Raw genomic sequence first — 20885 nt, 5'->3', positions numbered from 1 at the left:
CTTTCTGTCAAAAGGGGTGTTTTCAGAATTTTTGATTGCTAAAGCAGTGCAATTGGATTCTGTCTGAAGAGTGGGCTGGGAGTAGCAAGTTCTACATCCTAGTCTTCGTTTGGCTTGATTTCCCTTGTGAGACTTCACTAATCATTACAGTGCTGCTCTCCTTTCTCATACCTGTCTGGCATTAGGAAAACATTGCTGTGTACACAGTGCTTATCCCAGAGAGGGACTGGTCCTGGCCAGGCTTTTATATGTTGCCTTGTACTTAATATTAATGCTGTTTGCCACTCTGTACAAGTGATGGAGAACTCTACCTCGAATGTCTTATTTGGATACTTCATTTTTACTGTAGTAATGCTTTCTTCCTGCTTGCAGCTTCACCTTCCTTAGGAAAGTAACATCAGTGGTCTTAGTATTTGGAGTAAGCTGAAAAATTCAAGTTGTGGAAGTAAGAGCTGTGCAGTAAGAGACCGTACAAAGGCACTAAGGTACTGATGTCTGTGCACGGCGTTCGTGATGAGAAGGAGCAACAAAAAAGTTGGCTGCACAGCCACTAACTGGGGGTACTGCCACTGCAGGGAGCGTGTTGGAAAAAGACTGAACCGAGTCGGGGGGGGCTGGGTGTCTGCCAGCAGGGTGAATGTCTGTAAATGCACGGGCTGCTGGGCTGTCTGAAAACGTTGCTGACTTACGGACCGCGTAGTGCTTGCTGGTATGGAGTATCAGACTGCTGGGCTGCATAAGTAACACTTTGGCAGTAGTGATGATAGGACAAGAGTGGCTTAAGGACATCTACAAACAGATTTGTAGGTGGAGGTAATTGCTTTTATTAAACTAATAGAGTGGTAAAAATAGACAACCGTTAAGGTATTTAGCCTTGAGATTTGAAGCCGAAGTAGCAAGCCTTGAACCAAAATATAACTTCAGAACCATTGCTTTGCCTGTAATAAGGTAGTCTTGATGGAGGAACAGATGCTTTTGATGGCTGGGCTGTGCTGCAAAACAGGGGATTGTTCTGACACCCGTTCAGGGAGTCGCTGCTATTTCCTCTTGTTAGATCAAAGCAAGGGCAGCAACATCCTGATCCTTGCAGCGCTCGCGAAGGGGAAGGGACGTGCGCTGAAACAAGCCCAGCGCGCAGGAGGTCAGAGGCCAGCTGGCACGCATGCACTCAGGTCTGGTTTGCTGAGTTTGCAGAGTGTGCAGGACGGAATCTGGACTTTGGATATGGCAATAATAAATGTTAACTTGCGTCTGCGATAAGACGGCGTTCCTTCTATTGCACTGCTACTATTAGCTCTTCAGAGAAACTAGCTGATTGGTACCCAGTGCGATTAGAGATAAGCTGTAAAGGGGATGTTGTTTTCCTTGGGGTTTTCTTTCTTGTGGGTTTTCCTTGCTCTTAACAAACATATGTGAAGGTGCAATACCCCTAAGCACAGATTTAACAAATCGGTACTGCTGTGCTGCTTAAGGGTCATAGCAGATTTTCCAGCCCTGTGAAGTTTTCTGTTTGAGTAAAAACCACTCTGAGGCTGACTGCAGCGGGCAACTATCTGTCAAAATTCTTCAGTCCTCGTCTGGAGTGATCTTGTTTCACAATGCAAGTATTTTAACCTTTGAACTTATTTGACCCTGATGATACTGCTAAAAATAAATTACAATTGTATTTGCTGTTGTTTAAAATATTTGCTCTGCCCCCTGAGTGTTCAGAGCAAACAATATGGGGCAATACCACTTTGGGGTCACTGGGCATCTGAGCCGTCTTGTGGGATTGATTATAAATTGGGGGAGACAAAAAAGAAAAGGCATTTTGGCTTGGATAGGTTTCTAAATACCACAGCTGTCACCCAAAAAAGGTTATGCAGTCTTCCAAGTTGTCAAAGCTGCTTAGAGGTAAGACAAGTTGATATTACATAGGAATAACACATTTGAGTGAGAGTCACAGTAATCAACTCAGAAGTGTAAAAGTTGATAGAATAGAACAAAAGATAGAATCTGATTTTTTTTTTTTTTTTTTTCCCCTCTACCCAGAAGTATAGGAAGTATCTTCAGGCTCAGATCTAGAAATTAGCCAGTCTTCAGCTGCTCGTTTAAAGTGCAAATAACATCGATCCATCCTAGGCAGGAGTCTGTCTTCACTGTTATTAAGATGAGGTTGTGTTTCCTCTAGAGCCAGCATATCTGTGAAAATTAAATACGGCTTGTGTTATTCTAGAATGGAGAATTCACATGGAGTTTGCCTTCCGTGGTCTTTTAACTTTCATTCCCATTTCCACCTGTGGCTTCTAGATTTTTGGTTAGTCCCAGTACACATAAATTTATTTTTTTTCAAGGTCTGACCCTCTTAATGCTTGTTAGAGCTGATTCATCTCTTACAACCATCCCACCATCCACTCTAGTTTTAGAGCAGTCCTTTGCTATCTCAAGAATACCTGAAGATGTAGAGTTGTTTTCAAAATCATCCAATATGTCTTGCCTCTAAAGTCTGAAAGCTTTCCTATGCTTTAGACTGTCCAGAATAATGGAGAAGCCATTCAAAAATGCAGTATCATTAATGAGCATGGGCCTGAGGAGGAGCAGCTGGTCAAAATTCCTGGGGCTTGTGAAGCTTATGAAAGAGGTGATACAAAGATCTGCCTGAAAGTGGAATCAGTGGCTCAACAAATCCCTTCCAATTCTTATGTTAGCAAGGATTACTTCAGCTCTAAGTACTGCCACTGCAACGAAAAGCGCCTTACTGCTATGTCAAAGAGCCCAGAGCCCGCGTGGAGATATCGAATGATCACCCTGCCCAGTTGGTTCTGAGCCCGGGGCTTGTTCTGCTTGCAAGCCTGGATTGCCTCGGACAGGTGATTCCACACCCTGGAAAGAATGAAAATAACATTACTTGGCTAGCACAGCTGGGGAGACACCTTGTTTGTCTCCACCAAAGTGTGCGAGATGCTGACTTGTACCGTGTTCCCCGAAAGGCGGAGGCAGTGGTACGCCATCTCCTCTTAGCACATGCTGCTCGTTTGAGTGAGTTCTGAATCTGAAAGGTGAGCTCACCAGTTCAACGTACTTGGTATTGTTAAATCCGAGTATTTAGCTGCATTGATCTGGGTTTTTACTGAGAGAAGAAACGTATCTGACAACTGAGAAACTGAATAATATGATTTCCCCCAGCTTACATAGTATTGAAATACAGACCCAAGTTTTTCTAGTAGTGTTAAAGGGGCTGGAGTTTTATTTTCTGTATTGGATGTATATTTTAAAGCATTAATTTGCTGCAATGGACAGATGCAGACAGGTTGAGGTATGTCCTAAGCCAGTGGAACTATTGCCAGAGGTGCCTGAAAAGGGCCGAATCTGAAGCAGAACGAGTGAGCACCCCGTGTTGGGTCTCTGCAATACGATGCTGATGTAGGTCCAGGAACCGATCAGAAGTGAAAACACAATTCTTTCCAGGATACAAAATGTATTCCTTTAAGCCTGTTCTTCTGCTTGAAGTCTCTCTTCTTATTCTTAGAGTTAGTTGGGGCGGGGGGGGAAGTCACTGTAATGAACTGGCGTGTTATCAGCCTGTTTCTAACCCACTAGGAGTGCCTTGACAGGTACCGTTTGATTCGGATGAACGACAGGATCCCGGACCCCGGCGGCGGGCGTTATTGCCACGTCCAGCAGCAGCGTGTGGGAGAGCCTGGGGCTGCAGCCCCTGGCTGGGGGCAGGCTGCCTTCCCACGGCACCGGGGAGGCGTCCAGGCAGGAGGCAAAGCGAAACCATCCGGCCCAGGAGCCGTCTCCTCTTTACGTGCTTAACCGCATCTCTTTTACACGCTCGGACGAGGCTGTCGGCTTGGCTGCCGTCACCTGCAATGATGGGAGGAAAATCGTGAGCTAAAGCAGATGTGACAAGGGGTTGTTCTGAGCTGTACGGGCCCTGGTACAGCCCAAACCCCGCTTATGTTACCGGCGCTGCCTGGGGCACTGTTGGCTGAGGATGACTGTGCCTGCGGTCCCAGAAGCTGCCTGTTTTGAGCAGCTTGCCAGCAACTTGCTGACTTTTTGCCCCATTCCAGCAGCTCTGTTTCAGCCCAGCACGTTGAACCCAGCCTGAGCTGAATGCAACTTCTTCAACTTGGGTTTTCAATCTACTGCCAGAAAAAAAAAAAAAACAACCCTGCAAAAGAACAGTGACACAAGACAGCTAGCCTCTTCCTTCTTCCTCAAAAAATTTTCTACATCCTCACTTTTTGGGGAATATATGAATAAAACCATTTTGCCCCTCATACAGGGCATGTCCCAAAGTCTCAGTCTGTGAGATCCTGAAGATCTGCTTGTCTCCAAGATCAGGTCAACTTCTGCCTGGAAAGACACCTTGAAATAAGGATCTGATAAAAATGAGGATTTAAATACCTCGCCAGATCAGTTGCTGTGCCAAGAATTAAAGATGTGATCAGAAAGAATTTTATTCAACAGACAAATGCATTTACAGAAGTGACCTGCAGCAACTTTGAGATGAGACGAACCCATGCTGGTGGTGACTCGGTCACTTGTGTTCTGCTTTACCTTGAAGTAAAATACTTCATGGGGTAACCGTTCCCTAAGCCCCGGGGACTTGGACTTCAGTCCTGAACCTTCTCCGGGCTTCTGCAGGAGAAAAGCTGGAACAGATTCTTCAGCGTTACGCTCCTCGTGGTTTTAAATGAACCAGATGAAACTCCTTCCATGTTTTACAGCAGTCTCTGGTAATTTCCATTATTTATGAACACGTTTCCCTGAAAACTTTCTCTCCAGGGATAGGATGTGAAATACCCACTTAAACAATAGAGAAAAGGGACTTTCTAAACAAAATACTGAAATTGGCAATACACCAAGAACTCTACATGGACACAGCTGAACCAAAAATACATCTGAAGTGCTTTAAAGGTCGCTTGCCGTGGTGTTATGATGTAGGTAATGTATTTTTCAGGCAAAAAAAAATAATCTTATTTTTCCTTTTAAAGTACTGAGCTCTTTTTATTGTAAAACACTGTTTTCCCATACAATTTTCCAAAATAATCTTGAGGCATTTTTCCACAATTTGTCTTTTCAATCAATTCTGTTTTGTTTTTTTTTTTTTTATCTTGACAAGACAGATAATATATTTGGCTTGTTTTGTTATGAGACAGTGAAGATAAACTCATTTTCCATTTGAAAAAGGTACACAGTTCCAGCAGGCTCCATAAATCCAGACAGCTTTACCAGCAGGTATCTCCAGCCGAGCGACAGCAGAAACAAAGAGGCCATACACTGTTAGTGACTGTTCTGTCAACGCAGCCGTAACCATCGTCCTCCCCTCACTGACTTCGGTAACGAGTACCAATTCAATGCTGATCTTAATTACAGGTCCCGTTTAATTCCGGTTTGTATTTTATATTGGGGGAAACGAAATGAAGTACGAAATATTAAAGCAATTCTGTGTTTGCAGCAAAAGTACCATCCCCAAACCATCCTTTTCCTCAGTGAGGCAGCTTGGCAGGTACCTATAGATCTGCTAAAGGATCCAAGGGTGACAGGGAGCAGGTTTAGTTTCAAAAGTAACCACTTCAGGCTCCTCCTTCTACAAAGCTTTTTCTGCACATGTTTACTCATGTGAGCCTTACCACGGGCTTTTACAGAAAAATATTGTCTTGTTCAGCTGGATACACCTCACTATTAAAAACTATTCTTTTTAAATTGCTAAAGTCGTTAGGATGACTCATGGGTTTTTTCTGTGCTTAATAATTTTGCTTACTGGGGGCCAAGTTGCCTCATGCTTTGCGCAGGATCGAGCCTATGTTACAGACAGCGTAAGTCACGGGAGGTTTTTGCCAGATAGGAGGTGGTGTATTTTCTCCGGCCGGAGCCCGCGTTTGCTTTGCACGGTTACATGCAAGCAGCATTTGTTCAGTTCCTGCAGCAAATGGGACAACAAGACCTGCTTGTGCTTTTTGAGCCAAAAACACATAAATATTGTTACATTTGGAACTTAGAAGTGGAAGGGTGTAACAGGGAATGCATGCGATCCATCTGAATGCTGCGATACAGAAACGCTGCTTACCCTGTGGAATAAATAGCCCAGGATGTTCATAAAACTATTCTATCATCTGATGAACCTGAAATGAAAGGGATGCGGCAAGTCTGCGAGCTTGGATAACGTGCTCAGAACGCAAAAAATGTTGCAGACTACAAACCCACAAAAGAAGTTTTAACAACAGACCTTGCAAAAATGTGCCGTGTTGCAAAAGCGGAAAATCCCAACGCAGTGTTTGATAGAAATATAATCTAATACTGTATACAACTTTGAAGAGAAACGATTTAACAGAAGATTTTGAAGGAAGAGAGAAAGAAAAAGGTCAGAATTTATCATTAAAATGTGATGTATGAAAACTCAAGTAAACATGTTGTTCAGAACACTCACCCTTACTAGAAATAGTGTTACAGAGAACGCCCCCAGCCGAATCGTAGCAGATATATATCTATTTTTAAAGGAAACACAGAAAGCCCTCATGAAATTGTGTAGAGATTAAAATAATGAGACAATCTATATAAACAACTGATTTGTTCAGAAATGGAAGCTGGAAGAAGGGTAAAGTTACAGTAACTTCCACCGCCCCGTGTTGGAGAAGGAGATTCTTCCAGCTCCTTTCGGCTAGAAAGGCAATGGTCAAATTCCAACCCCGGCTGTGTCCGAGGGAGGCCCAGACCAAGGACCCGTGAGCCGATCCCCTGCAGCCCGTGCAGTCACTGCAGGCCTCTCCCCTGGAATCGCAGTCAGAATTTGGCAGTAAAACAAGAGTTTCTGATGACACAGCAAAACCCAACTTCTTTGGGCTTTTTTTTTTAAAGCTGTTTCTGGCCCCAAAAAAAAAAAAGTAGTGAAGCAATCAGTAATTCATTAGAGGATGGCAAAACGTGAGTGAGAAAAAGAGCAAGGGCATAAAACTTTATGAGGAGAGAGGTTTTTGCTGACGATACAGGTAGAGATACATAAGGAGAAGTATGCAGGTAACAGATAAGAGGGTGCACACAGCCCAAGGTGAGAGGCCGCAATGACAGCGGGCAAGGAGAGCCGGTGCCCGAGCGGCTCCGGGAGCACGAACGCGGGGAGCAGAGGCCGGCGGGCCGCTGCCGGGGAAGGGCGGGAGGGGGTGGTTTTGCGTGGAAGGGCGGGAGAGGGTGGTTTTGTGTGGAAGGGAAGGGCAGGAGGGGATGGTTTTGCGTTCCGCGGCCGGGTACCGCCGTGCACAGCACCGCAACGCCGGGGGGCCGATGCTGAGGCGGTGCGGGGGTCTCCTTCACAACGCGCTTCTGGCGCAGCCTGGCTCCCGCGGGTGGACGGGGGTCCCCGCGGGTGGACGGGCGGGCCCCGGGCTCGCTCCCCGACCCGTGAAGGCCTGGCGTTGAGGCCACGGACGCTGCCTCGGGAAGCAAACCCCGAGCTGCCCGGCAGCGGGTGGTACAGCGGCACACGGGGAGGGGGCCGCTGCCCCCCGGGGCTGCCGTGCTCTAGGCCCGTGCCCGGGCTGCGAGCGGCGCTGCCTTCCTCCGCTACAGGAGCGGCCCGGCTCCGCCCGTCGGGGCCGCCCCGCTGACTCAGCCGCGGGGGGGCCCGGAGGGCGCCCCGGCCCCACGGGCGGGGCGGGCGGCAGCGCTGCCCGCCGCCCTCCGGGGACATAAAAGGCCGCGGCCGGAGCCCGCCCGCGTCTTTCGGCGCTGCCGGCAGCATGACGGCCATCGGGGCGCAGGTACGTCCCGGCTCCGGGTACCGGGGCCGCGCATCGCCCCCCCGGGGGGCTCCCGCTTCGGCTTCTCCCTGCGCGGCCGCCCTGACCCTCCCCCCTTCCCGAGCCCCCCCTTCCCGGAGCGGCAGCGGCTCCCCCGGCTCGGCGGCTCTCCCCTGGCCGCCGCACCTGGCTCTCGGAGCCCCGCCGCCTGCCGTGCGGGGCTGCTGCGGGGTGCGCGGCTTGTCTTGTAATCGAACGTCGGGCGCTCTTGGAGGGTGTTCGGTGAGGAGGGGGTGTGCGTTGCCCACGCGGGTCCGTGGGGGCTGCAGCCGGGGACCCCCCCCTCCCGCGCCGGGGTGAGGAGCCGGGTCCGGACCGCTGCTGCTGCCGGCAAGCGGAGGAGAGCCCGGCTGGCTGCCGCCCAGAAGGGCTGTGGGAAAAGAAGGGCAGTGCTGGTAACGGGGTGCCCTCCCCGGCCCCGCTTCTGCCGCCTCCCCGTCCCAGCCGCCGGCCTCCCGGGGCCGGCGGTTTCCTCCCGCCCCGCCGGAGCAGGCGGCTGCCCCGCGGGGGCCGTGGGGCAGGGATCCTGCTCAGCCCACAGCCTTTGTGAGCCCGCACCCGGGCCTTGACGTGGGAGCAGTGTTCCTGCAGCTGGGAAGCAGGAGAGCTTCACCCACCCTTCCTTTCTCCTGGGTACAGCCTCTGACCGCATCGCCTTCCCCCGCGAGAAGGGGTTTGATGTGCGCAAGCAAATCGCTCCAAATGCTGAAGCCCCACAGCTTTGTCCCTCTGGTTTCATTTCAGCCTAAAGTAGTACTGTTAACTCGGGTGGTTTTCTTCCCCCCTACTCTCCTTTAAGGCGCAGAGGCTGCTGGCGCACCGGAGACCGCAGAAGTCCTTCTTTGAGACGCTCATCAGGAGCCTGATCATCTTGTGCGTGGCGATAGCGGTGGTCTTGTCGTCCATCTCCGTCTGCGATGGCCGCTGGCTCTTCGCGAGGGGCCAGCTCTTCGGACTCTGGCACTTCTGCACTGTTAGCAACGGCAGCGTCCTGAAGTGCGTCACCGACCTCAGCCTGGCCCAGGTGGAGGGGCTGAGCGTGGGGGCGATTCCCATAAGAAGCATGGTGTCCTTCGCTGTCGTGGTCGCCATATTTGGCCTGGAGCTCCTGATGGTGTCCCAAGTCTGCGAGGACGCCAACGCAAGGCGGAAGTGGTCGATGGGCTCGGTTCTCATCCTCGTCTCGTTTTTGCTGTCGGCCACCGGGGTTCTGAGCTTCTCCATCCTCGTGAAGGATCACCTCACCTTCACGGGCTTCACACTGACGTACTGGTGCGAGTTCGTCGCCGCCTTTCTCTTCTTCCTTAATGGGATCAGTGGACTTCACATCAACAGCCTCACACACCCCAGGAACAGGGTAGGCAAAATCTAGGCGCAAAGGGTGTACCTCCGCCTTTGTGTAATCAGCTTTGCCAATTAGAGTGGAAAAAAGGGAGTCTCATGAAGTTTGAAAAGGACACCGTGTCTTAAATTGTGTGCAAGGAGGGGAAGCATGAGTCAATCTTCGTGCCTGTAGAAGACATACCCACCCACTGGTCAGTGCGGAGGGCCGCGCAACATGGGCAAAGCAGAGACTGAGACTGGCTGCCGCTGAAATGCGTTTTTCTGGAGGAGTGGTTTAAAGAAGATGGTGTCCCGTTAAGCGTGCGGAGGGGTGGCAGACTGCGATCTGCACGTGCGGGCTCAGTTTTGAGGCTTACACGAAGCCTGTACTGTTTGGTGTTGCGGGGCTTTCCCCCGTACTCTGGAGCCTGTGAAAGGGTGTGACACAACTTTGGTGTGTCTTATGGCTTTGCTCTGTCTCAGGGACAGGTGATTTGTGCCTGGCCGTGCTCACTGGCTTGGAGTATTGAAAATCTTCACTGGATCCCACTCCTCCATTTCTCTTTCAAAAGAGAAGGCACACAGATCTCGATCTGGTCACCCATTTTATGTCCTGCTGGCACGTTCCCTGCATCTGTCCTTTCCTCTGTGAGTTCTTCTGGGACACCTCTGACAGGCGCAGAGAGATGTCGCTGTCTTGGGGGGCCAAGGATAGGTGTTGGTGATGCAGGTGTACGGGGAAGGGTCGCGGTGCCTTCCTTGGGCAGCAGCACGTGTTCCTGCGCTCGCGGCCTCTCCCTGCCGTCACCACTCCTCTGCCGCCCCTGTAGGACACGTGCCAGTCGGTCACCCGAGCGGGCTCCCTCACAGCCCTTGCAAAGTTCTCTGTAATGGGGCATTGCTCTTCCTCGTTTCTTTTTTGGGGCAAGAGGGACGAGCTCTGCAGGGGCTCTAGGTGGGCATTGTGGCTGGGCAGACCACGCTGAGACCACCGCATCTTCTGGGGAGTGTTTTGTTTGTCAGGGTTTCCCGCTGGGGCAATGCAAAATCTCCTGACCACGCTGAGACCACCACACCTTCTGGGGCATGTTTTGTTTGTCAGGGTTTCCTGCTGCAGCAATGTGAAATCTCCTTATCCTGTAGCTGAGAGTCTCCTGTAGCATTTCTTCTGGGAGGAGAAAGCTCTAGATCCTCCTGACCAGACCAAGTCCTTTTCATCCCCTGATTAACGCTGGGCCTGGGAGGAGAAGCAGCCCAAGATTGCCTAAGAAGGGGCTGATGGGGACAGCTTTAATCTGCCACAGCTGATGGAAATCCAAAGAGACTTGGCCAAATTATATTAAGGCTGGTCTTCCTCCTGCCAACGCCTGAGCCAAGATCTTCAGAATTGCTGCAGCTCTGAAGTTCCCTGTGCTGTCTGATGTAAGAGAAGACCTCAGAGGCCGGGTTGTCCCTGCCCAACATACAGCCTGCCGTTGCCCACAGATAAAAATGTTTTCAGAGTATTTCAGGGTCTCTGTTTTAATGTTTGTTTTGTATCAGCTGGTAAAACTGCCTGTATTTTTGTTTTAGGACAAATGTTTCTGCATGTTTCATCTCTGTAGCTTGTCTGATAGCTGTTGAGTAAGGTTTTCATTTCCTGTGCAGCAAGTTTGACACAATTTTTCACCTGAAACAAAAGCAGCGTAGCACAAAGGCTGAGAAGGCTGTGTAGGCGAGCCACGAGTAAACAGCTTTGTGTTTGAAAGCCACGAGTCTCAAGTCCTGCCTTGCTGAATGTGCTCCTGTGGACTCGCTCGCCGTCATGAGGACAGTCTCCATTCCTTCTCAGATTTCCATAACTTGTTAGGATAACACTCCTAAGCCTGTTTTGCGATGCAGTTTCAGACCAGGCTTGCTTTGGACAGTGCCAGTTGTGCTTTTGCGCACGAGTCTGCCCGTCTTTCTGATGAGAGAGTGCACGGAGCTGTGCTACCCAGCCAACGTCTGCAGCTCTTGCAGTGTTCGGGGCTCTGTCAGGGTTTATTGACCCTGTCTCAAGGACAAGGACTTGCGCCCTTAACCTGCCTCTGGAAAACTGCACTGTGACTGTGGCTCTCTTGTGTGAAGGTGCTTTTGAGTTGCTGAATTGCACCGTCGAAGACGTGCTAGTGGGCTGAACTTGCAGATACTTGTGTGAGCAGTGCTGTTGGCTCTAGCAGAGCTACTTACCCCAGAGAGGGTCTGCAAGGTCCGGTCCCAAACTGTTGCACTGTGGTGTTACCAGGTGGTAGAGTGCCTTAACTAACCAATGCATCAGTTGTGGTGCGTAAGGGTGCCCATGCCAGGCAGGACAGTTCTCTGCACGAGGTCAAGGGTGTCCATGGCTCGTCTAGAAACATGGATGTAACTTCAGACTGCCTTCTCGGTGACATCCAAAACTGGAAATCAATTCTGCATGTGCTCCCTTTCGTGCTAGCGGGAGGTTGTGCCCCCAGCCCCTTCCCTGGGAGAAGGCGGCCATAGCCAGGCCGAGTCCCAGGCTGGTGCCTCCCGCTCGGGGTAGGGGGAGGCAATGGACAATTGGCCATTGAGTTCACCCAAGACTTGGTGCAATTGTGAATGATTTTAGGATGCCCTCTGGTAGCTGAAGAAGAGGCCTTTTGTTGGGGGTGGGGAATCCTCTAGGGAAAATACAGTAACTTTTTTTCCAACTGGCTTTATATAGTACTGCTTGGCTTACTAATACTGGGAGAAGATGCGCTTTGATGGCTAAATACTACAGAAGAGGGTTGATTGTCTTGGAGATATCCTTATATACAGCAACCGGTTGTGGAAGTGTCAAGCAATATTCCTGAAGTTTGTTAAATAAATGTCTTTGAAATAAGATAACTGTAATTCTCTCTTTTTTTTATCTTTAGATATCGGGGTGCAGATTTAAGGAGATGAGTGGGGTTTATGTAATCTCCCAGGCGCCGATTCTGCGTGTTTACCCAGCTGGACCGATGAAGAAACGACTGCTTGGCGCTTTGCCGAGCTCTGACCAAGGAAGCCGAGGCTGCCTAGCTGCTGCGCGCTTCCCTCTCCTTTCCCCTCCAACTTGTCCTCACCAACCCAAGCAGCCAGCACCGCTTTCTTGTCTTGCAAAACAAGAGGGGCAGTCAGCTGTGCTGCTTCGTGGGAATTAGAGATAACCTTGTAGGCTCTTAATGATTTCCTGCTGTTGCATGTGCTCTGTTTACCAGCTAAAGAGCTCTTTCCTGTGTCCTTCACCTCCCTTTTCCCACACCGCACCCTGTGTCTGAAGCATCCTCGCTCTTTTCCCCGGCTTTGCTTATTTTGCCTGCAGAAGCGGTATCTGAGCACAAATGTATTTATACAGTTTTTCCCCAAGCTCACTGTACTAAGAGGTTTGGTTAAATGTCAGGAAAACAGATTTCCAGCTTCATCACTGAATTAGTTTATGTAATCTCGAGTCAGTTAATTAGCACCTGGTGTTCTCTTTCTGGTGGGAGAGGCCATTGGCCTGTCTCAGATGGTTTAATATCTCTTAAAAACAGGATAATGAACATGTCTTGTTAATGAGCTGTTTAGACTTGCTCAGTTACTAACTTTAATTGAAAACTTGTGCACAGACCATTGCTTGTGGCTAAGAATAAGGAAATAATGGTACAGGACATGCTAACTAGGGAGATATCCTGGACTGGTATTTTGATTTTAAGTCTACAGTACCTCCATCAGCGGTGCTTGGAGGGACACCTGGTTTGGGGGTTGAGCTTTGCTTGCTTTTGTCAGCTTGCACAGGTAAAAAGGGCCTGTTTCTGGGTGAAAGAAAGGTCTGCCCTCGGGGGGTGTCCTGGAAGGGGTGTTTGCTGGATTCCTGGGGCCTTTCACCTTCATGTGGATCCAACCCCTCTGCATTGGCACTACCCCCTTCTGAAACAGTTCATTTCAGCTCCCCCGATGCCCAGCGAGGCGTTGCACAATGTAATTACTCACTGCACAACAATACTGCTTCTTGATTCCGGCAGTTTTGCTCGGAACTTCCTCGTTGCTGTGTTAGGAGAGAAAATCCATTCATTGCTTCCCCTTCAATTCAGCCTCAGGTCTTAGACTGCTGGTGTTCGGGCTGCCGGAGCTGCTGCTTGCACCGCTGGCTTGCAGAGCTGCAACTGGCTTCTCAGGGGACCTGGAGTGAAGAGCCAGAGGCTGCCACCAGTGTCCCAGAGCAATCACTACTTGTCTGAAAGATGGTACGCAAGTCCTAAGTACTGATAACAAACGCCTGCTTTACATTGAATACCCAGGAGCAAGTATAGAGAAAGGGAAGTCGGTGAACTCTGAATATGGAGTTTGTGTTCAGGCTGTGTCAGTCATTTCAGGCCACTGACGCTGGAGTCTGCGTGCCTCGCATCCGTTCATCTCCCACTTTTTGCATTGCTCACTGAGATTTACTTCCCTGTTCCTCTGCTTATAAACAAACATGTCAGCGTTCCCGGAGCCAAGCAGCTCTTTTCTTCAATGTTCTTCAGTACAGTTAATCAAGAGAGATCCACAGCAGGGAAGGGTGCTTTTGCCTCGCCTGTGCAGAAGATGGGCGAGGTGAAAACCCATCCTGCTGTGGTGGTGTTTGGCAGCAGCTTTCTACATCCAGGTCACAGCACCGTAACGCCTGGGGCCGCCGGCTTCTGGCACCTGCCTGAGTGGGCTTGCTCTTCCCAAAGAGCCGAGGACTCCGAATGCCATCCGAGGATTTTTATGGAGCCTCAGCTCTTCATATAAACCAAGCCAGTGCCCGATGCCTGAAGCAAACATGTAATACAGAATCTAGGAATGTTGGGGGTTATTTTGGTTACTTTAGGCAAGTCAAATAAAACCAAAATGGCCATGTAAAACAATAACTTATGCTAGAATGCTTTTTAAATATAAAAACGAGCAGCGTTTTATTTTGGGGCATGTGGTTCGCCCCTGTTTCACCAGGACTCCTGTACAAACGGGTATCCCGCTCAGCCTGGGCTCCACCCAACCTTGTGCCATCGGTGCGGGTCCTAACTACGCACTGCAGGGCTGAGCTCTTACACTGGCTTGTGGGAGAGCTGATAATTGCATCAGATCTAATTAATTACATGTTATTGTATCTCTGAATCTATATTTCTTCATTTATGCCAGAAGGCAGCACTTGCATTTAAAACAAACATCTGCTTTGGCTTGACTGATAAATGTTTAGTTTTCAGACAGGGAACATACAAGTTGCTTCACTCTTCTTGGTCTTATTTGTAGGCCAGAGAGAAAATTAGGCTAATGGTTGTATCTTTTTGGAAGTATCTGACTTGCTAAATGTGCTGGGACGGAGTGAACCCCCAAGAAGGCTGGAGGCTCTGTTTGGCTTGAGTAGGTCAGCAAGAAGTGAGATCTCTCACCCAAATGTGCATGGAGAGGCTTTCACTTCTCCCTCGGTCACGGGACTGATCCTGCTTCTGCTCTTCCTTCCACTTGCGTTGGCTGAGTTTTAAAGGACAAAGTCGACTCAAAACCTTGCCATTTCATAAAATGTAAGTTTAAAATTAATTCCTGGAAACCCTTGCCAGTTCACTGCGTTGTATTTGATTTTTTTTCCTGGTTTTAAAGAGGTTCAACTCTCTTGCTACTGGGTGACCTGCATCAGCAGGCAAAGCCGATCGGGCAGGGGAAGCCAGAGCGAACCCTTCCTCGCCTGGCTGCCGTCAGGGGTGCTGCTGCCTGCGGTGCCGGCTTTGCCGGCGGGATACAGGCTGTGCGGTCTAACTGTCGGCACCAGCAGGAAAAAAAACAGGCATTTTTCCTGAACCTCAGGGTTTGAAACAGTGCTAATAGCACTCAAAAACCTGCTTCTGCACAGGTAATTTAACTTTGAAAGCATCCTTTGAATTCCTCTGCGTTTGTCTTCTGGTAAAATGGCAGAAGTCTACCATGAGGGTTTGGTGTGAATAAAAGCTCGTTAGCGCGGTTTTGGCAGGGCGGTTGAGGAATGCCGCTCGATCAGCATTTGACATACCACGCGCGTTTTGCCAATGTCTTGTAGGTGACCAGGAGGAGGGAGAAGTGTGATAAACGCCACTAGCTTTCTGTTCAGTCATCTTTGCCCTTCAAGAAAACCAGGCAAGTATTGCCCCAACTGGGGAAATGCAGATACAAAATCAAGTAGGAGGCTTGATTGCATTTGTCGGATTAATTCTTTTATCCCTTTCCAACTCAAACCAGGGAAATTTGCTTAACAATTTTATCCTTAAGAACATAAAGCTGTAATAGAAGCTTGGATACCTTGTGACAGCATATTACAGTGCATAGTCTTGCAGATTTCAGCACACTGAGCAAGAGTAAAGAGACTGTAAAGAGATTTTTGCCAGACACTAGGGTGTTGTTTTTCATAAGATACCTTGTACTGCCCAGTTCAGTTGAGTTTTAATGTCCCAAGGGCTTTCATTGCTTCCTTTCAAAGACTAGCAGGACAAGTCTCAGAGGTACAGACACAATAGGAAAGAGCCATCTTACTACAGTTTTCTTGGTCACCCTTGGAATATGCTAGAATAGCTTTTTTTTTACCATTTCAAAAAACATACAAAAATCCAAACTGGACCACTGTTATTTCCAAGATCTAGACAGTTAGAAGAGGCAAAGGAAGAAAACCCTCTGAACCTGCCACCATCACTGGACTGTACCTCAGCAATGGATATGCAGCTGGATAGGAAGCATTAGCTCAGCCATGCTTTATGTTCTCAGTGTCCATCATCCATTACCACAACAGAAACACTTTGAATCTTGGTAAATTTTAGGGATGAATTAATTTTTCATTTCGAATCCATGAGCTGTGTCAAAGGATGGCACGGAACCTTCGTCGTACAAAAGTGAATGTCCTCCCACCTTCAACAGCAGATGAAATAGAGAACATCTAAAACTCACCAGCCTGGCTTAGCCTGGAAGATGTTGGAGAGCCACATGGAAAATGCAAGGTCACATTTAAGGTAGAAATATCAGCTGAAAAATATTGGTGTGGAAAGAAACACAAATGACTGTGGCCAGAAACTCAAGGAAGAGCATAATGTTTTGGCCCATTTTGCCTTGCAAAATAACTCTGGTGCTACACAGGATATAGATGAACAGATGTGCTTCAAGAACCATTGATCTACAGCCAAGTCCCACTTTCGGATATGTACACAAGACTCCCAGCATGGTCCATGGGACTTAATCATGTGTATCTGAGCATGGAGGTATCCTCCAGGTGTACAGTGTTAAAGCACGCTTGATCTTTGGAGGGTTGCCCTCCTGTGCTCTGGTGGGCTCGACCTCACCATCTGCATCTCTTGAGTTAAGCCACTGCCTCCATTACTTGCTGAGGTGCTGAGATGCTGACGCAAGTGTTTGCTTAAATGCCACTGCCTCCATTTTCTCTGAACTTCCAGCTGAACCTAGGTAGAAAGGTCACAAAATACTTAGTTCAGCTAGTTTATCTTGGAGCCTTGCATTGCGGAGAGCAGTGTAACAGGAAAAGGAGAGCGGGTTACCTTTGCCAAGGTTTGCGTTTATTTATTTAACCCCCAGTTTAAGGGGTTAGAGTAGGGCCTGTTTCTTGTCACTTCTAGTGATGCTGTTGTTGCAGCTACACAATTTTCTGTTAACCTGTTTCCCTGTTTAATTGCTGGTGAAACTGTTCACAGTCTAGCTGGCCTTAGTAAGCGTTTGGTTTAGATTTTTCCAAGATTTTTATTTTGGTTATAAAAATGGGACATTTTTGCACTCTAAGGTAAAAAAATGCAGATTTTCTTTTCAAAACAACTTCTTCTGAACCCTGTTAAAGGATCAGTCAAAGTATTCCAAACCCCTCCTCCATTTCTAACTGACTTTTTCTTCCAACCTTAGGCACTAATGTTTTTTTTTCCTTCCAATAACCTCAGGATCTCCCAGGTTTGGATGATGTTTCCCCCCACCTCTCCCAGCAGCAGCATTTCAGAGTGCACGTTCTAGCCCAGAAGCCTGGGAGTTAACATATGACTACAAAGGAAACAGTCCCTCTTCCCAAAGCTTTACCTTATGAGAGTCCTAATAAACTCGGACTGGATACAGCTTTTGATAAATTCCCTCCCAAGGATCAAGCAAAGAAATCAGCCATGGGATGACAGATAATAGCACCAGACATCAGAACCAGTTGATTGTCAGCGGGACCGTGTGCGGGATGGTACTCCTACTCTCTGTTCCCAGACAGGAGTAATGCTATATCTGATTTATGAAAGGGCTGCAATAGTTGAGAGGTGAAGTTTGCATCTGGCATACAATTACTTAGGCTTGCCAGGTCGAGGAGGTATTTTTTGAGTGACGTTAGGTAGCTGGGAAGAAAACCCTCAGATAAAAAGTGTAGTTCATTGGAGAACGTATCCTACTGATTAATGAGGCATGCTTGAGCAATAAAAAAGAATGTTATATACACAATACTCACCTCACCATTGAGAAAACAATAAAGTACAGCCACGACAAAGCCCTAAAAGATAAAAGAACTGTGGTCACAGAATTAGAACTGCAGTTTCAGCTTTTGAATGGGGATGAGGCATCTCAAGGGAAATCAGACAGCTTACTTTTGCCATTGAGACTCCGCTGTGTTGCAGAGTTATACTTCTTTTTCTTCTTTTAAAGAAATAATAGCTTGTCAAATATTACCTGGAATGATCCGAGAGCCAATTCGAAAAACAGCTGAATTTCCATTGTGCCGCTGCTTGCGTCTTCGGGGAAAAAAGCAAAGATGATGTAGTGGACCCCAAAGAGAGGGATGAGGAGAAGTGTTGACTTTGCAAGTCTCCTGAGAATGAAAACAGAGGGGAAAGCCGGTGTAGAAGGAGCAAGAGGAGCTTGGGTAGGCTCATGTGGCATGAAGTTGCAATGTAAGGGACATACTTGTATTGGTTGAAATCACTGCTCCGTCCTTCAGGGGAGCTGAGCTTCCGCATCAAGATTCTTAAAATGTTGACAAAAAGAATGAAATTAATCTGAAAAAAAACAAAAGGAAGGATGTGAAAAAAACCCTAAACAACAAAACCAAATGCCCAGTAACCAGTTGCATAACTGCCAGGTATCAACAGAGCCAGTTTGGGGTGTTTTGGCTGAGCCAGCAGAATAGAGGGGCTGGGGCTGGCCTGTCCGTGTCCCTGTCCCTATTCCAGTCCCTGTCCCTGCCTCTCCAGCCTGCCCGGCCACCCTGGGCTCCGGTGTTGGCTGTTTTCCCCGCGGGTTTGCTGCAGCCTTAGTTATGGGGATGATCAGGGCTTATTGTCCAGGCAAATCACCAAAGGGCAGGGAGACCAGGTGCACCGGTAGGATCCCTTCTGGCTGTGGGGTTCAGACAGCCCCTGCGCAGTCTGGCCACGCTTTGGATGCCAGCAAAGGGACAGCACCGGAGCTACCGCTTGCTAACTGGGACTGCAAACGCCAAAGGAGACAGCGTGGTTTGGGATGGTGGAGGCAAAACGGTTAAAAGTGGGGATAAGAGAGAGTTGACACTGAAATTCTTCCTTTTGCATTTTCCCCCTCTCCAAGGGTGGATATCAGATAAAAATGCTGATCTGCTGCTCCGTTTGGGCAAAGGTGAAGCAATAGCTGTTTCTGCTCATTTGATCCTCAGGCAAAGAGCGGGAGTCGCAGGAGAGGCAGAGCTGAGCCCCCTCGCTCCCATGGCATCAGGGAGCAACCTGGGCTTTATCTGCCCTTTGCGTCAGGGCTCTGACCTCCGACAGCACCCACAGCCCTTTTGCAACACCCTGCACCATGGCAGGCCCGTAACCCTTCCCTACGCTTGGAAACACCATCGCAGCGATGCATCCTCTTCACGGCGGCTTGTACCTGCCCGTGGGTGTCGGAGCAGGGCGCTGGGGTGGTGGGTTTCCCTAAGAGAAGCCGGTCTCCTTTAGACGGAACAGATCCAGGATGGCCCTGGGTTCCTGAAGTTATTGGATGAAGAAGGAGCAACTGTGACTGCATGGTCTGGGCTGCTGAGGGTGTCTGGAGAGGGCTGGAAGGTTGGGGAGCTGGGGAGGGGTGAGGAAAGGAGCAGAGCAGGGAGGAGCTAGGGGTGGGGAACATGAAGGGAAGACTGAAATATTTTGGGGGTGTTGGGGGTAAAAGGCGTTTCAAGTCTGAGGATTCTGGGGTTTTTAACCCAGCAGGCCAGGCGTGAGCGGTGTAAGCTGAGCAGGACTTTTTGCTGATAAAGAACTACTGGGGAAGGGGGGACGGCGGGATTCCTGCTGGGAGGGATTGCCGTGGGCAGCACAGCGATGAATGTTAGCCTAGGAGCACAAAGGAGTTTATCGGTGTTGATTTTCTGCCCTTTGAACTGCTAATGTGCGCTGTGAGGAATAAAGAGATTAGATCTGGGTTCTGAAGGACTGGCTGTTTGTTTGTCTGTGGCTATGGGCTTGAGAAAAGCCTCTTTTAGGTAAAGAAGCAGAGTCATGCAGACGGCTCCTGCCTTAAGTGGCTAAGCTAGGTGTGATCAGGATTTTGAGGAAACTTGGAAGGGGATAGCGGGTGGCCCTCAAAAGATAAATTAAGATTGTCCTTTTTGCCTTGCAGAATGGGTTTTGTCGGCATTTAAATATTGCTGAGTGGCTCCTGGAGCATAAGGGTTGACTCATTAAGAAAAATAAATGCTGTGGCCTCATTAAGTTGATCATGAATCATTTGTGTGGTCTTCTGCTTGTCTTGTGGGGCTGAAGGATTGCTCAGTGGTAAACAGGAGCAGAACTTTAACCCACCATCTCTGCTGCTTGGGTTTCCAAGAAAGCGTGCGAGTACTGCAGTTTGTGCTTTGCAAACATAACGGCTCCTACTGGCAACGCAAAAACCTCGACCAACTCTTGGGGTGTCGCTTGGAGTGTCAGCAGGTTACCTGAGAGTAACTAGCAGCTTGAGTGTTTCTGTACTAGGCTTTCAGATGGATCATGGCAGAGTGGTCTGCCCCAGAGCATCTCACTTGGGCAGAACAACTACCTCCAAGAAGCAGCTCCAGCCCCTTGGTACCTAAGGCTCTGAAGGTGAGCACCAGCAAACGCTCAAACCATAGGTGTTGAGTATTATTTGTACCAAACTGTACTTTACATCGCTACCGCCTTGTGCTGGGCAGGTTCACACTGAGTTTCAATGCCTATGCCTTATTTCAGCGAGCAATACCATAATAGTATAATTGCACTCCACTAACATGTAGTGCGTGCAGCCTGTGAGCTGCTTTCATTGCTGAAAACAAAAGCTAATGGTCATGTAAGGCAAGTTGTTTTTGGCTTTGCTGAGAGGGGCATTGACCGGAAGACACAAAGGCGATTGTACTGAAATGTACAGCCACTTCGTTTCTCCTCCGGAGCCTTCCTTGAAACAGTCCAAAACAAGCTTCCACAAGCCAGCCAAGTTCATATGAAATCAACAGGATGTGGAAACCTGATCTTCTTCGGGCTCTTGCTTCTTGGGAGGACACTCGAGCTTTCCTTGTGAACTTAGCTTCGGGGCATTAGTTACTGACTCAATCCTGCTGAGCAGAAGTTGCTTAAGCAGTAATTCATGTGTCACACCGGTTCAGGCACATGTCTAAGATCAGTTCATTAACACACTTCTAAAGCATGTTAAGTAGATGATCTCTGACTTCACAATAGTTGAAAATACAGTTTGAATCTACTTGTCCCCGAAAAGACTTACAAAAATAGACAGAACTACAGGGCCTCTAATGATCCACCAGGTATTGGCATTAGCGTTAATGTCCCAACACCTGTAAAAATAGAAGAG

The 20885-nt window shown here is 48.7% G+C and overlaps 2 protein-coding genes across 5 annotated transcripts in view; one reads left to right on the top strand and one right to left on the bottom strand.

The window, feature by feature from the left end:
* The first annotated feature begins 7619 nt into the window (after positions 1–7619).
* TMEM37 (transmembrane protein 37) lies at positions 7620–19078 on the top strand. 4 transcript variants are annotated; one of them, XR_015698876.1, is made up of 7 exons: positions 7620–7748; positions 8587–9144; positions 12011–13342; positions 14370–14641; positions 15151–15227; positions 15902–16090; positions 17021–19078. XR_015698876.1 is itself a non-coding variant. In XM_087732469.1 (4 exons), the coding sequence occupies exons 1-3, from the start codon at positions 7728–7730 to the stop codon at positions 12275–12277; spliced, it is 846 nt and encodes a 281-aa protein (XP_087588595.1). In that variant the 5' UTR covers positions 7620–7727; the 3' UTR covers positions 12278–12287; positions 13190–14035. The 4 variants fall into 4 exon arrangements, 3 of the variants coding, with proteins under 3 accessions (XP_087588595.1, XP_087588594.1, XP_087588596.1); XM_087732469.1 differs by lacking the exons at positions 14370–14641; positions 15151–15227; positions 15902–16090; positions 17021–19078 and having other exon boundaries at positions 12011–12287; positions 13190–14035; XM_087732468.1 differs by lacking the exons at positions 14370–14641; positions 15151–15227; positions 15902–16090; positions 17021–19078 and having other exon boundaries at positions 12011–14035.
* SCTR (secretin receptor) overlaps positions 16358–20885 on the bottom strand; it is a 22540-nt gene continuing 18012 nt past the window's right edge. Inside the window, exons 9-13 of the mRNA XM_009471867.2 lie at positions 20799–20868; positions 18012–18103; positions 17778–17916; positions 17560–17601; positions 16358–16534 (exon numbers count right to left, since the gene is read on the bottom strand). Coding sequence (XP_009470142.1) covers positions 16358–16534; positions 17560–17601; positions 17778–17916; positions 18012–18103; positions 20799–20868 — 520 coding nt within the window. The remainder of the gene's footprint in view (positions 16535–17559; positions 17602–17777; positions 17917–18011; positions 18104–20798; positions 20869–20885) is intronic.

This window comes from Nipponia nippon, unplaced genomic scaffold, assembly GCF_047370975.1.
Source record: "Nipponia nippon isolate SJK-2023a ecotype South Korea unplaced genomic scaffold, ASM4737097v1 scaffold_5, whole genome shotgun sequence".
Taxonomy (NCBI): domain Eukaryota; kingdom Metazoa; phylum Chordata; class Aves; order Pelecaniformes; family Threskiornithidae; genus Nipponia; species Nipponia nippon.
The sequence above is the reverse complement of the archived record's forward strand: the minus strand, read 5'-3'. Positions and strand labels throughout refer to the sequence as shown.

What these genes read in the sequence shown, in the direction of transcription:
- TMEM37 (XM_087732469.1), top strand. Translation starts at nt 7,728, where the DNA reads ATGACGGCCATCGGGGCGCAG. An exon ending in TGACGGCCATCGGGGCGCAG is followed by an intron (nt 7,749 to 8,586) that starts GTACGTCCCGGC and finishes CTCTCCTTTAAG; the next exon opens with GCGCAGAGGCTGCTGGCGCA. An exon ending in TCACACACCCCAGGAACAGG is followed by an intron (nt 9,145 to 12,010) that starts GTAGGCAAAATC and finishes TTTTATCTTTAG; the next exon opens with ATATCGGGGTGCAGATTTAA.